The sequence below is a fragment of the Oryzias latipes genome, chromosome 9 (genome assembly GCF_053564925.1).
Source record: "Oryzias latipes strain Hd-rR chromosome 9, Olatipes_Hd-rR_3.1".
Classification (NCBI taxonomy): Eukaryota; Metazoa; Chordata; class Actinopteri; order Beloniformes; family Adrianichthyidae; genus Oryzias; species Oryzias latipes.
The window spans coordinates 28217393-28233707 of NC_136245.1; the positions used below are offsets into that span (position 1 = coordinate 28217393).

Sequence of the window (16315 nt, forward strand, 5' to 3'; positions counted from 1 at the left end):
CATGACTGATTACCTGGTTCAGGTGTGTCCAGCCAATTAGAACATGCCAGAGCAGGGTATGCTGGAAAACATGCAGGAATGCGGCCCTCAGTGCCCACCTCTGGCTTAGAGCCTCTCACAACCTCAACTTAACAAAATTAGTTCTATCCAAAACAACATTCTGAGTTTTGATGCCAGCTCAGACATATATGGATCTAGTCGTCTACAAGTGGATGCATCGGAATGGAGCGGAGCAGTGAGCTTGTAGTCTGCCGATTGTATTATCTTTGTCAATGATACCCTTTTTTTGTAAACACTATTGTTTGGTGGCTCCTGATTTTCAACGAATAAAGAAATACTCAGAAATAATATTTTGAGCTTAATTGTCTTAATAACAAATTAAGCTGTTAAACCTTTTCCTAATATAAATTGCCTGAAAGTATCAGACCCTAAATGATTTTAAATAGCCCATTTCCTGTATTTACGATAAGACACAAAGCTAATAATCCTATTGCTGAATGACGATCCTGCTTGTGTTTGCGACATATGTTCGCTGGCAGGTACACTGAGATTCACCTTCTTCCTCTTTACCAACACCGCTGATGTCAATATGTCCTTGTTCATGGATAAAAACACAAACAAGAATACAGTGTGAGTCCATCAGCGCACAAACACACAACGAAGGTCCGTAGAGCATCCCAGAACTCCCATCTGCTGAACCACCAGGTCCAGGTTGGTTCTAATTAGAAATAATGAGGCTTAACTAAACAACAACAGCCTGAACGGCTGTTTCATTTTCACTGAAAAATTTAATAGCATTGTTGTTGTTTTTTTCAAAATTACATAACAACTTTGTTCTGTATCAAGTTGCATACATTGGTTTGTTATTTGATATCACATTTTGTAAGTAATACATAAAAAATATCCAGCAATACTCAAAGCAGGTTATAGAAAATTGCCACTAAGAAGCTTGTTTAAGGGAAATTCATATTGATGTAAAGAAAAGTTGCTTTCCACCATAAAATCTCATTTTATTTACTGACTAACAACTTATAGGTGACTGCAGAGAACTCCGAAATAACTCCCTGTTTGGCCCATCACTCAATAAATCAAAGAAAAAAACAAGAGTTTCTGAATTTTTATCTGCTGAAAGAGCAGTCACTGTCACGCTAACAGTTTTTTTTTGCACATAAAGTACCAGGCATTAAGTTAGGGAATCCAACTGTCCTTGCACCATTTCAAGCTGAAAGAAAAAAAGGAAAACTTTTTGAGAACCTGATAAACAATGTTTAGACAAAATTATGAAGAAGAAATGAAAAAGAAATAAGCATATAAATGAAGATATACATATGTCATAAACAGACCTGCTTGTAGAACTTAAGCAGCTCGTCGTGGTTAAACTCAACAAAGACGTTCTCCTGAGCCTGTAAAGACAAAGAAGAGGACCAACATTAACTAACTACAAAATAAAAATAGGATGCAGGTGTATGAAAACAACAGAGCAGATTAGAAAAAACAGATAAGAGCACAAGCAAAAGGGTCATAACTGAAACTTGCTGAGCTGGCTTCTTGTGCTCTTTCATAAAAACCTTCATTAATTATTACTGTGCTCTGAACAGCATGTACCATCCCCAAGTCTTATCCATCAGAGTGCTTAAAAATAAACAGAAGCAAACGTCACCGTTTCTTCTCCACTCTGCTTTACTTCAATGTTCTTTCCTTTTGCTTCACTTGCTGCCCCCATTTCCTGGAAATCTTCAGCTGCTTTTGAAAATGTATGAATAAAAAAAGAATGTCTTGAAATTAAGCCATAATATTTAATGAAGACAGACTAAAGAGAAAATATCAGTAGCTAAAACTAAGTTTGTTCTATGTACTCATCCTTTCTTTTGTTACACAAACACACGCAAAAACAAAGCAGAAAAGATACATGCAAGTTTTTGAGACAGGTTCAATATTGTAAAATTATATTCTGACATAATAACTACTTTTTTTTTTAACTTGTCCTGTCCAACACCTAAGCAAACAGATGAGAGCTGAAAGTCTTTTGTGTTGGACATATTTTACTTTTACAACAGGGGTTATGTTTCTCATGATACACCAGATGTCTATTTAAATAAACCCCTTTTGTAATTTCAGCTAAACTTTATTAATATTAAAAAAGCTCACGGGGCCTGTCCACACACACACACACACACACACACACACACACACACACACACACACACACACACCATCAAACGTTACAAACACACCTGTTGGCTCCAAAAGTGTTCACACACAAGTTTACCTGGACATACTACCAATAACATTCACACACGCATACTTATGCATTCAGACTAACACATGTGAAACATTTCCTTCAGTTACGCAAACTGTTTGTGCAAAGGTGAGATAGCACCTGTGCTGTAAAGTAAAAAGAGGGAGAGAACCCAGCCGCAACCCCACCAAGGCCCCCATCGCAGCAGCAGCGGCGGCCAGGACCCCCCAACACCCGCACAGCACAGCAGATAGAGAAAGATAGCCTGCATTCGCCACCACGGGCAGGGCCAGCAGGACCGCTACAGCGGCCCCCAACGCCAAAGAGCAGGGGGGCACAGGGGGTAGAGAGTGCAAGCCCCAGCCCGACCCGTAGAGCAGCCTCCCAACCGCGCCCCGGGGGGCCCAATAAGGGGCACCGCCCCAGGGGGGCACCCCAAGCGTCAGACAGGCGGCCCGCCACCACCCAGGAGTCCTGACCATCCCTCCGCCCCAGCCCCAGGCACGAGTCAGGGCCCCCTCGGGAAGACCCGCCCCCACGCTGTAGGGAGGCCCATAATTACCCATTTTAAAGATAGATATTTTCCCACAGAACAAGTTTAAAAGTGCATTGCCTCATTTGTGTCCCAACTCTTTCACTAATGTATTCAGGTGATGACAGGTGATGCTGCTGCCAGTTTAACCGCCACGGTTTTCTACAGATGGGACAATGCTGTTTGAGTACGTCAGGAATGTGGTTTGGCATTGTTTTGCAATGATCAAGGTATTTTTTCTTAGAAGATTTCCAAATTGCACCATATGTTTCCCCCAAACCAGCTTATGTAAAGTGATGACAAAAAGCCAGATGGCTCCTTTTCCCCATCGCCTGGAGGAAACAGCTTCCATATTTGACCATAAAAGCATTTAACTTCCGTTAGTCCGTCAGAATTGTTTTCTACTTGAATTCGTTTTTTAGCACCAGTTGATGTCAAGAAAATCACAGTTTATAAATTTTCAAACTTTATATTGTGGATTAAATTAGTAACTACAAATAATGTTATAGTTATATTTTCAGTCAATTTGATCCTATTTGTATTATTAATCATAAAAAGCAGAAAAATCAGCTATTTATTTGTTTTACACATGTTTGAAATTAACAAACATTTTTTCCATCTTAATTCTTTTTTATAAACTCAGTTGACTGGGGCAGGCCAAAAAAGGTGCACACTTTCACATATTCACAAAGAGTTTTAACAGAGAAATAACTGAATAAATTATAAAAACATTGTTCAAAAATCTTTAAAAGTTTGGAAACTGCTGCAAGTATGCAGTTCCTTTTTTTTTTGGAAGCTATTTTATTGAGGCTGGACCTTAAAAACAGTCTAGAGAAAATCAGTGTAATGAGCTGACAGCATTGTCTGAAATAGGGCTATGAAACAGAAAGCTCAAAGCTTGACAACACACGGCTGTTGTGTGGGTAACAACGAAATCCCTTAATTACTGATGAGGCAAGAGCAGCAGAGGTTTTTGCCCATGAATTTCAAGTTAAAATATTTTTTTTCCCCATTTTGTTGCATCTGTCTTCCACTTTAAAACACTAAAATTTATAATAAAGCAATTGACTTCATTTTCATTATGTGCTTGTCCTTTTTTTCAGGCTTTTGAAGGAGCAGCCATCGTTCCGGTAATCATCCCTCCAATCAGAGGGAAATAATCTATCAACATGAGCAGGTTTTACAGCAAGACCCTCGCTTTACTGCAACAATGAATTCTGATCATTTATAGTCTTTTTTGTACAGGTAAGGATAGTGGAAAGTGTAAAAAGACAGATAAAGGAAAAACAAAAAGAGAAAGGGAATATATGCTTGGAGAGGGAAAAACAACAAGTGAAGCGACTGACTGTTGACTTATCTGAAGTTCTCCTCCCAAAGGTCTGACACTGAGGGATTAAAGGGGGCTTCGGGGCTTGTGAGTTAACAGACTGACTGGTTGGTTTGATAGAGGGAGGCTATGTGTCACAGCACATTAATGAGAGATAAATTAATTAGAAGAGATGTTAAAAGCGAGCACAAAGCTCTTGTCAAAGCACAGCAGCTCCGCCGATAAGGGAAAATGTAGGACAGTTCAGTGTTTACTTACAAACAGCGGCAGCAGCCAGCCCCCAAAAGAAAAGAAAAACGTTGGTAATGTGCTGTAACTGAGCGAGTTGGGATGCCATAAAGATGCAGATCAAAGCGAGCAAAAAAGGAAAACATATGACAGGAGACTTTTGAAAACTAGTTTGTTTTGATGGAATAGATGTGATTAAATTATCTGAATGAGGAATGGCTTGCATTACCAGCAGCACTTATCTCAGCTCATATCACACTTCTTTTATTGATCTCCACAGTGATAAACAGTATTACGAGAAAGCGGTGAGGATTGATGATTTATATTGGTTAATACCCTTTGCCGCACTAGGGGCACAGTAACATTGCAACGAGAAATCCAGAAGCACCAGCCTGCTCTCAGAAGTTAAAATGTGATGTTTTCGACATGTGTCAGTCAAAACCGAGCATCAAAAAAAGTGAAACTTACCAAACGTTACACATAAGAATCAAAGTGTGGAAACGTATATGTGACTGGCTGTTAGATTGGAAAGATTATCAGAAAAGTGCAGCCTGTGAGATCAGGAGAAATCTGGAGGATGTGGGCATGTTTGTACTTCTGCGTGTTTGTTTGGCCCATCATATTCTTCCTGAGGGTTGAGATTTTCCTAGGCAGTAACCCAACAACGCTCTGACAGATCTAGGCTAGCACTAATGGGGATAGGATGCATCATCCAGGCTGCCATCATGCACACACATATATGTGCACACATTACCGCCTCTTTATCGCCAAGAAAACAACAGTGCAGCAAGAATACAAGACAATCATTCAATGACTTTTAACAACATATAAATATATGGGGTTTTTTTTGCAAGTAAGAAAACCCTAGGTATAACCAGCAGTTATAATATCATCAAACTCTATACGATCAGTCCCCGATCCCCCAGGGATTAGTATCTGGCCACAGAGAAGAAAAAAAAAACTACATTTTTTCCATTTTATTTAAACTGATTTTGAAGAAAATTTGCAAAACTACTGGATTCGTTTTCGCAGAAAAGAGCCAGTGAGGAAACAGAAGAGAAGCCTATGACTTTAAAGAACATAGAAAGCTGCATTTACCAGAACCAGTAGTCTTTACTCCAAATATGGATTTATTGTAACATTTTTGTTTCCACAGAATTAGAATAATGCAGAATATTCAGCGACTGGCTGTCTAATGTTAAGAGGATGCCGCTAATAAAGTTGCTTAAACGACACAGACAAGAAAGATGATGAAGATATACATTTTATTCTCAAACGTTAAAGGAAACTGGAAGCTAGAAAAAAAAATTAGGATGCCCACTTCAATCCATGGAAATATTGACACACATTAAATTAAATTTTCCAAAATACCTTAGTTTTATGTTAACTTTGCTTGCTTGGAGGTGTCAATTTAGTGGTCGGCACTGCCACTTTGGAAAAGTGGCGGAGGGATTTTTGACAGGTAACAGAGAGATTTGACATGCGTCAAGAATAAGTCAGATGTAGTGGAGAGAATCAGTAGCTTTACGAAAAAGACCTTCAGAATCAGATTATAAATAAAACAGGAAAAAGGTGGGTGTTTTTCTTTTTCTTTTTTGCCCTGCAGCCCAGTACCAACTGTCCCATAAACCAATAGCGGTCCGCGGCCCGGGGATTGGGGACCACATAACTTTTAATCCTGCTACTCCCTGTTTTTTTAAATGATAGTCTGCAATACAAGACCACACTGAAGCTACATTTGGAGTGAAAGAAGAAGAACCCGCCCAAAAAGTGTCTATTTAGTCTCACAAGAAGTAAGAAAGAAAAAAAACAAATAAGGGAAAACTTTGCCCTTATTTGATCAAATGCAGAGAAGTATCAGATGCATCAGTTTTATATGACTGTGGTGTTCAGTGCAACACTTGGAAGTGAAATACCACAAGGACATTTTGTGAATGGGTTTGGGTTGGAGCAAAATGGAGCTCCCCATCAATTATTTACTGGAGTGAAGTAAAGTATAGCACACATCTGATGCCCTTGTCATAGCCAAGTTTTTTTTAAACTTAATTTGGTTTCATAAGTGCTTCTAAGAAACTGAAATGGTTCGGACTAAGAAGCACACGGAGGGGATGATGGGACAGCGGAGCTGAGAGTTGGCACACAAAAAAAAAAAGATGAAGCGTGGAGGGAAGAAATGAATGGCATAGTGACATTCAGTGACTGCATCTTAAAACAAACCTGTTTTAAAGACAAACGTTAATTCTCATCTATTTTGTGTGATTTCAAAGGTTTTGGTAAAATATCAAGAAAGCTGAATGTCACACATTTGCCTTGGTGCAGCATGAATGGAACATGAATGGAAAGAGTCAATATCCAGCAGCTGCAAAAAAAAGAAATAAGGCCCATGTGTCGATGTGAAGTGCCAATCAATGTGTTTGGAAGAAAGCAAAATATTGAATTGCATTGTAGATGCGTATAAATAAACAATTGTAGGTAAAGTACAAGAACTCACGTATTGATTAAATATCTTACAACTGACTTCATGCAACAAACTTGAGGTTTTTGATTCTATAGACTTTTAAAGGTCTTTATTGATGTTGCTCTTCGTTTCATCTTAGTTGATGAGTTCTAACTAATTCAGTTCGTTTTTTGTGCTGTCTTCTGTCCGTGAGCTTCTTTGCATTTGCATCTCTGGAACATGTTGCAATTAATTATGAGAAATTAGAACTTTGTCATAATTAGCATTGCTGCAAACAGCAGTGTAAACTTGTAATAAAAAGGGAGCCCTGTTTAATCCTGAAGCTTCAGTCTTTAGTCAGCCTAACCCTCAGGCAGGAGGAAGATTCACATTTCTGCAGCTACCACACGTTTACCTACATGAAATCCTTATCCTGCTGATACTGTCAGACCTGCTGAAATTGCCAGGACCCAGTCGTGTCAAAAACATTAAAGGTAGGAAAGAAAACCAGGTCCCTTTGGTGGCTGTTATGGCTGTTTCTGCAGGGCTGGATGGGGCCCATAAGGAGCACCTTTAACCCAGAGCTTGTCGGTTTATCTAGACATGTGTCATATTCACACCAGGTCATGGCTGTAAAAACTGAAAAAGTTAAACGTACAGACTCTTTTAGTTTTTGAGTATATATGGTGGAAACTTTATTTCAAATTATGATATCTTGATGAAATAAAACACCATCAGATCATTTAATTCCTAAAAGAAACTGAGAAAAAATAAGTTGAGTGATGTTAACAATTATAGCTTCTCCATTTTGTTTCTTGGTCATTTTTAATTTCCTCTAACAAGCAGAGGATCCGACTTGATCACAGATGCAGTGCAGCTCTGAATCTACAAAGCAAAAAGGTTCCTGCTCCTTCTGGTAACAAGAATGCCATAAACACCGATTCCACTGCTCTTTCTGCTTTACAGTGAAAATGTAAGAACTAAAAAGATTTTTACATGTATGGTTTTTATTTTTTTAATTAAGTTAATGATAACTGTCATGATACCATAAATGGACATGTAAAAAAATGTGGTGGAGTGACATAATTTACGACAATTAATAAATATAAAGTGCAAACATTAATTTCAAAGATCTTGAATTGTTGTAGTTGCACTTCTGTAATGAGAGTGACCTATTCTTAACATTCTATTTTATCTTTTACATTTATTTCCAGCATGAAAAGATAACAGTCCTGAGAATGAAAAGGTGCTGTACTTTCACCAGCTGATGATTTTACAGAAAGGGATGTCTTCAGTGACCTAGGAGCATTACGATTCCTCTGCTTAGACATTCCTGACAGTTTGTCCAACTGGACTCGTTGCTCGGTCGTCAACCTCTCCCAGACAGAGAAATCTTGACAACGTCTGATAAATAGACAGAGTGAAAGATAAAAATCACAGGAGAATGAGGCTGTCCGAGTTTGGTAAGTCTAAACATATAGATACACAAACACAGACATACACTAAACAAATACACCCATTTTTTGGTTGCCATAACTGTAGTTTTTACACAAATACAAACTTGTATGGCTTTGCTTCACTAGACAGCCAGACAGTCATCAATCAAACCACCATAAAGTTTGTTTGTAAATTCCAACGTTTCCATGGGTACAAATGTAAAAACAGAAGAAAACAAAATGAGATGAGTGATAACAGTTTGTCTGCATGCTTGGCTACTTTTCTAACCCTGTTGTCGGTCAACTCTTTGTGCAGTTGTGTCTGTCAAAAAACGTACAGTTTGCAATTCTTTCACAGCTTGTCTGTCACCTTTCTGTCTGTGCGTTCACAAACTCTCCCTGACGGAGCTGCATTCTGTCATCTGGATGATGGATGATCACCAGAAGTCACTCAGGAGGGACACGCTTGAGCTTGGTTTTGCATGCGTGGATGCAACTGGGTAGAGGTTTTGTTTTTTCCCCAAACCCATCGTAACACATTTTTATATTAATACAAATTAAGTTCTTCATTTTAGAACTAAAAAACAGAAAGTTTTGTTTCAATCTTTGTCTTTTCTAAAAAATCCCCTCCTGCAGGGATGTTTCTGATGTTTGTGTCCATGTTTCTGCAGCTACATGGTTTACAGACACTCAAACTGACAGTCAGCTGTGCTTAGAAAACTGCTTTTTTTGTTTAAGCAAAGATCTCGGCTGTTGTCTTTTGTGTAAAAGGTGTGTCAAATCAGTCATGTCTGTCCATGTGTCTAATACACCCTGTTAACATTGGCCCACCTTAAGCACCTCAGGTGGGTGGGAAGAATGCCAGTTTGATGTATTCAGTCATCTAACAGACCCATTTATCCAAAGTATGTTATTAGTGAGAAACAACATTCAAGCTTTGGAAATGATGATATACACATTACACACCAAATCAATAGGCAGAGCATGCATGGAAGTTAAAGGTAAGTGCTGTTTGATCATATTAGTGTGCTGAAGATGTCAGTTTTCCCTGAGGAAAGTCTTCCAGAGTGTCTTGAAGGTGCAGAGACACAGGCCTGCTGTGGTAGCATCTGATTGCTCATTCCAACAGTGAGCAGAAACAAATGAAAGCAGCCTGGACTGAAGCTGCTTGAAACTCTGGAGTGACAGTAGCAGTGGAAATTCCTGAAAGGAAAGCGGCGGTCAAGAGGAAGAATAAACCAATGAATGCTTTACATTACAGACTCCACTAACAGTCGGCAGGCAAACATTGTTGACTGAAATTTATATTCTAGCAGCTATGGAGGGAAGTTTAACCCTTTAGCTATCTTAGAAGACCCCACCCTTGTATCGATGTGTTCTCCCTACCATGACAAAGGTGGATAAAGGTGTAAAGATTTCATGTAATCCATGGACACCAGTGAGGTTCACAAATCATTGAAGAATAAAGGTTCAGCGCACTGTCTAGTGGGTCTAGATGACCCAACTCCCAATGTTACAGTGCCTAGGATAGCACAAGGGTTAAAGACCCACTCCAATGAATATATATATATATATATATATACCTATATATACAGTATATAAAGTTGAGATCAAAACTGAGTTTTAAGCCTGAACCATCTGACACGAAGAGGAGGATGGTTGCTTCCGCGAGGTGCATCAATTTCTGATAATGCAGACTTTTAAGCCCATTGTCCTGCTTATACAATGGTCACTTACAAAATGAATAAATATTCAATCAGTTTTTATAACTTTATTCTTGTTATTGTTTCAGTTTGGATCACTTTTTTTCACAAAAAGCGGACTATTTGTTACCAAGTACGGTAACATGACAAAGCGCCGACTTCAACAGCAAAGGAAAGCGATGTATATGCTGATCATCACGATGGGTGTAAATAAAGCATCAGTTCAGAGAGAAAGTTCACCTCTTACCACTTGTTTTTGTCCAGACGATGAAGCTAAAGTTTATTTTAAAGAAGCCAGCGCAGTGATTTAAAACATAATAGAAGCTTTGTGAGCGGTACTTCTTTTTTAGGTGTGCATTATCCCTGTGCGTTATCACTTTTTAATCCACACCTAGCAGTCAATCAGAATAAAGTATTTACCTGGACCATGGTATAAGTGCAAATAACAATCGGCAGGCCACAAGCTCCCTGCTCCGCTCCGTTCTGATAAATCTATTTGTAGACAAATAGATCCACTCACGTTTTTGTTTACCTCGTCCGAGCTGGCATCTGGATCAAAACTGTACGGCTGAATAGCTCCAATATTGCTCGGCATTTTTGTTGCACCGCTAATGTTAGCTTGGGGTTGTGAGGGGCTGTAAGATAGTAGGAAGGTGTGTAAATGAAGGGATGATGGGAAGTCACTGTCCAACAGTCCCGGCCACAACTCGTAGGCAAATTTCAAATGAACTCCTGCCACTCTGTAGAAACTATGTCCTAAAAAAACGACACAGGCTTTTTGATTTTGCCTAAAATTGGAGGTAGAGCGTTTAGCCACCAAGCCCCTGTCTTATGGAATAAACTCCCAGCTCATGTAAGAGAGGCCGACTCAGTTTCTACATTCAAAGTTAGACTGAAAACATTCCTATTTGGACAGGCTTATTGTCAGACTAGTTAATATTCAGAGATTATTTAACTTAATGTTAATTTGTTTAAATTAAACTTAATAATAACTATTTCTTTTAAAAGGCTGCTAGAAGTTGAAGCTGGGGTAACTATGGTGCACTGGGGTTCTGTCCTCTTTTCTTTTCTACTTCTACCCTTCCTTTCCTCTATTCTTGATCATAATTTATCATTTAGTTCTCCATGCCTCTGTCTGGTACAGTGCGATTCATGTATTGTCCCTCTTTTCCTCTTCCCTCCTGGGGAGTGGGAGTGCTTCCAGACTCCAGTTGTTTCATCCGTGCTCCAGTTCCTGACCGTTTACCTCGCCTTTGCTCCTGCTCCTACACCTGGCTGTGGATCCTGCCTCTGGCTCATCTCTGGCTCGTCTCTGCTCTGTACCTGACCGAGTACCTCGTCTCTGCTCCTGCTCCTACACCTGGCTGTGGTTCCTGTCTCCGGCTCGACTCGCGCCTTTGACTGTCCCCACAACCACGGCTGGATGAAGCTCGTCTGCTGGACTTTTATATATGTAGTTGTAGATTTAGATAAGTTAATTCTTCTCTAAGAGTTCTGGTAAATCGCCTGTCCGTCCTGGGGGAGGATCCCTCCTTCATGTGGGCACCCCTGAGGTTTCTTCGTTTTTTCCGGAATCCGGTTTTTTGGGGAGTTTTTCCTTACCGCGAAGGGGGGTCTAAGGGCAGGGATGCCAGTATAGCTTAGTCAGTTTGTTAGTTCATTTTAGTATTTTTCTATTGAACTCTTTGTATTCGTGATCCTTTTGATTTCATGTTTTACTTCGAAGCCCATCGAGACGACTGTTGTTGTGATTTTGGGCTATACAAATAAAATTGAATTGAATTGAATTAAAAACTACATTATTATAATTAAATAGACTACTTGAAATGTTCTGAAATAGATTAAAAAGAAAGAAAGAGTTTTATGACTGGAGGCTGAGCAGCAGAGAAAAAAGTGAGATAAGGTTTGTAAGCATTACTGAAGGGTAACAATGAACTAGACGATACTGAGGTCTTTCAGCCTGAAGCTTTTTCCTCTATTAAACAGCTTCCTATTAATTATGCCAATCAAATCTAACTCAATTGAACAACTTGTTAAATAAATATGTAATCTTACGACATGTTGTAAACAAGCAATGGCTGCCATAACACACTAATGTCTGACTCCTAACATTTGGAAAATGTCAGTATGTATTAAAATCTGAATTTATCGGATACAGCCATGCTGCACTCTTCTATTATGCAATTCATTTAGCATTTAGCAACACAACAAATGACAAAAGGATTGGCATTTATCTGCACTAGATTATAACAACTGCAATTTACCCCCAAAAAACCCAACAAGTCTAACAAATTATAAACATGTATCCGCTTGTAGAAAAATATCAAAGTTTCATTTAAAAAAGAACAGAATAATCAATGCTAAGGCAAACATTTTGTTTTAGAATCTGGACATTAACTTTTAGAGGTTTGCCAATTAACACATTTTTTGTCATTTTTTCTTTTGGCTCCACAATGCAAGAGGCCTTTTTAGAGTTTTACTTTTGGAAAAAAAGGCACTTTGCAAAAATGCTACTGTTTGATGGTTTTTATGTTCCTAAAATCCAACAAAAGTGGAGTAAGGAAAAAGAGCTTTACACCCACATATTCTAAAAAAATAATACGAATAACAATACATTTTTGAAACCTTGGAAACGTTACTAAAATTTAAAAGTAGAATGAAACTTAGCTAAACTGCATAATAACCTTGCTCCATTGACACCAGAGAAGTGCAGGGGGACATTTTCTTTTACGTGAACAGTAAATTAGACCTAGAACCTTATTAGGAATTCTTGGTAGTAGAGGCTTTGGGTTAAGCAATTACCACAGTACTTTTTTCTTTTTTATCCAACAGAAAAAACAGCAATTTGCAAAAGCAGGGTTAGTCTTTTCTTTTTTTAATGGTCCAGATCTCAACAAATAAAAAGAAAACAGAAATGAAAACTAAGGATTCTTGTTTAATCCGAACCCCTTTAGGATCCAAACCGTTCAAAAACAGCTTGAAGTAGTCCCGTATGCAGTAAACATGGAGGCTGCAGGGAGGGGTTCGGGTATGAGCAACTGTCCACAAAACCGCCCTGAAGCCCCTGCACAGTGACAGACAGGGGACTCAAAAACGCCTGCTATTCAGAAAAAAAAAGCCTACTGACTGCAACAAATAAAGGCGGCCAAAGCCAAACATGCCAAACTGTCAGTCACCTCTGGTACATTGAGCATAAATGAGAACAAGCTGTTAAATGCACACAAACTCAGGCGCGACCAAACGTATATAAGAGTTGGTAAAATAAACCATTTCCCAGATGCAAGTCTAATCAGATTACTTTTGAAAGGAAAAAATGGGCAAGTAAAGACTGTACTCTAAAGTTAAATGTATTTTTCTATTCATTAATTTCTATAAAATCGTCTTCTTAACGCTTTTATGTAGAATAAACCATAAAAAAATAAATACTGAGAAAAATGTCGGGGAGGGACTGTTTGACTTTGAAACAATCAGACAAAAAGCAGTGGGAGGGATAATAAACAATCTTGGGACTTGTGTGAGAAGACAGGTGCTGGGAGGAGAGGAGTCACTCCAAGTCTGACAGGATGAATATGTGGAAGTACACCAGACATGTACACATACCTAACAATCCCCCTGCAGACACAAACAAAGAGCTGCACAAACCCTGCTGAATGGCAACAAACATGTATTCACTCTATAGCACAGGGGGAAAAATGCACGTAAATCACAAGCTTGCTGAGACGAACAAAAGGTCCATCCCTGCTTGTGTGTGACCTCCCTCCGGTCAGACGCACCAGGCGCTTTCACAATCACTGCCCTTAAGCCACAACGGCACGAGGTGAGGTTTTCCTGCAGGAGTATTTCTGATTTCTGCCTCATCTTTTTCCCTTTTCCACCCCCCCCCTCCTTCCTAGATGCATTCCTCTTCTTTATCTGTGAAACTTCGCCTCAGCTGCTGTCTCCTCTTGCATTAACTGCCTCTTTATAATAAGCAGCCCATCAGTGAGCCGTCGGTCCATAGCCCAGCTGTGGACTGACATTTATTAAGAGTCAGCTTTGGCTGCAGCCTCGCTGTCTCTCTCTGCATCCCCTCATGAATACAGAGAACCAATTAGAGGAAGAACAGGGCACATGTCTACATGCTCAGGGAGGCAAGGCCACAAACACAAACAAATACCAAAACCGAAAAGGCAGACAGATGGAAGAAAGTACAGAAGAAAGTACAGCGGAAGCGAAGAGTGAATCAATCTCTCCAATATGCGATCCCCTGAAAAGAAGACACTATCTACAGTGCTAAGTGGAGGCAAGAAAAAAGAAAACGGGGACAAAAAAAACTCAAAGAAAGAAAAACTTAAAGAACAAAGCTACAAATAATTTAGCTGAACAACACTGCCACTACAGAGCTAAATTGTACACTAAATTCGAATTCAGTAATGATGAGGCTTGACATTTACCACCAGCAGCAGGAGGCAGCGCCTGTGGCTAAACAAATAACCTCCTTCGCGGTGGACTGAATTGGATGCTGGATATTTTGCCTGTGGTTTTGCTTCACGTGGATGAGGTCACCTATGTCCTGTCAGTCCCGCGGAAGTGCATGTGTTTAATCGTTATTTGCTTGTGTTCGTGCACCATCCATCCAAACTGGAATCCACCCCATCCTGTGTTGTGGTAGGGCACAATGAGACGTGACCGGGCTTCCAACCCTACAGTTCCCACATATGCCTTTCGACTCTTCCCATGCTATTTGGCAAAACAACATGGACATGAGCGCCTTGTTTATGATGAAAGGCTCCTTGTGTCGGATCCATTCAAATCAGAATCCCAGAGCCGAGAAAAGAAAACAGGAAGACACAGTGATGTTAGTGCCAGATATCTTCCTACCTCAATGGGGCTTTTTTTTTGTCTTCCTCTATTTTGGTTACTAATTTTAGTTGGCGTACTCAAACCTTTGCATCTGGAAAAACACTTCCATTATAACAGACTGATGTTATATTAGGGCATAAATTGGCCAATTGGAACCTCATGAACCACAGATTTATCTCCTGTTGACTTTAGTTATAGGCACTGGATCTTACACAGATGACCCACTAGATTATTTAAGTAACAATTGCAAAATGTTATGGCTAAAAAAATACTTTTAAAAAAATGACTTGCTGTTGGCTGTATGGTGTCGCAGTGGTCAACGCTCTCACCTCACAGTGAGAAGGCCCAGGTTCAATCCAAAGTAGGACCTTTCTATTTGCATGTTCTCGTCTTGCATGTATGGGTTTTTTCCTGTCACTCCAGTTTCCTCCAACAGTCCAAAAACATGCTTCAGAGATTAATTGATGATGCTTAATTGTCCTGAAGTGTTAAAATGCTAGCGTGGCCCTGCAATAGACTGGCCACCTGTCCAGGGTGTACTTGCCCACCAGTGGGTGGGATAGGCTCCAGCAACCCGGTTTCACTGAAATAAATTCATCAGGCTCAGAAAATGAATGGATGGATGGACTTGCTTTTTAATCAAACGTCTTAGCCAAAGATTTGAATTAAAGAGTTCGTCCTAATGTTGTTTTGATTGCAATCAAGACTATTTTGGACTTGTGAAAAATGTATACATGTATATATATATATATATATATATATATATATATATATATTGTAGTTGTGCTTTTAAGTAACTTCTTTTCAGTAATTGAACTTTGGTATGAAAGTAAAAATATAATGCACCATGAGATCAAATATTAAAGCCCACTAATGTTTTCTGTTTGTATTTGAATAATCAGCAGAAATGTTTTTGTAAATGTTTAAAATACAATTTTCATGTTGCATATTGCATTGGGGCTATGCCAGAAAGCCAAACTAAACTTTATAAATATTTCTCACGACACAAATTTGAAACCATAAATTTTGGGTTTTTCAACATTTTTTCTCAAAACTTACTGTTTACAGAACACTACGAAATAGAAAAGTTCACATCATTAAATTTCCAACTTCGGTGTGTCAAAACGTGCCATGAGAATCGCCAAGAGAGCTTTATATGATGAAAAGGTTTAGAGGTAGGGTGCAGATCAAAGTCGTAAAGTCTGGAAAAGTTAGAGAAAACTATAAAAGGGACCATTTGCCAGGTCATTATGTTCCACAGTTAATAAATTAAAAGATGAATACAGGATCTCTCTATGATGTCCAACACAGACAGTGGCTGTTTGTTGTGCAGTGTTCCGTTTCACCCACCACATCCCAACCTACACAAGAGAAAACACACAGCAACACACACACACATCGCTATGATTTTCACACTGCTACTCTCTCTGTCTAGCATGAACACAGAGATACATTGCTCAAAGTCTCTAGGTGGGCAAAGGGAGGGATTTTCACACGCCTGACTCCCAAGAGAGCTTTCAGTACAGTACAGAGAATAGCAGCAGGACGCGCACACAAAGCTGGGATTGTGT

General features: G+C 39.3%; 1 protein-coding gene across 1 annotated transcript in view; it reads right to left on the minus strand.

Moving 5' to 3' along the window:
- Nucleotides 1-768: 768 nt before the first annotated feature.
- The window catches only part of commd10 (COMM domain containing 10), a 58395-nt gene continuing 42848 nt past the window's right edge, over nt 769-16315 (minus strand). Inside the window, exons 6-7 of the mRNA XM_004072201.5 lie at nt 1344-1403; nt 769-1222 (exon numbers count right to left, since the gene is read on the minus strand). Coding sequence (XP_004072249.1) covers nt 1184-1222; nt 1344-1403 — 99 coding nt within the window. The 3' untranslated portion in view covers nt 769-1183. The remainder of the gene's footprint in view (nt 1223-1343; nt 1404-16315) is intronic.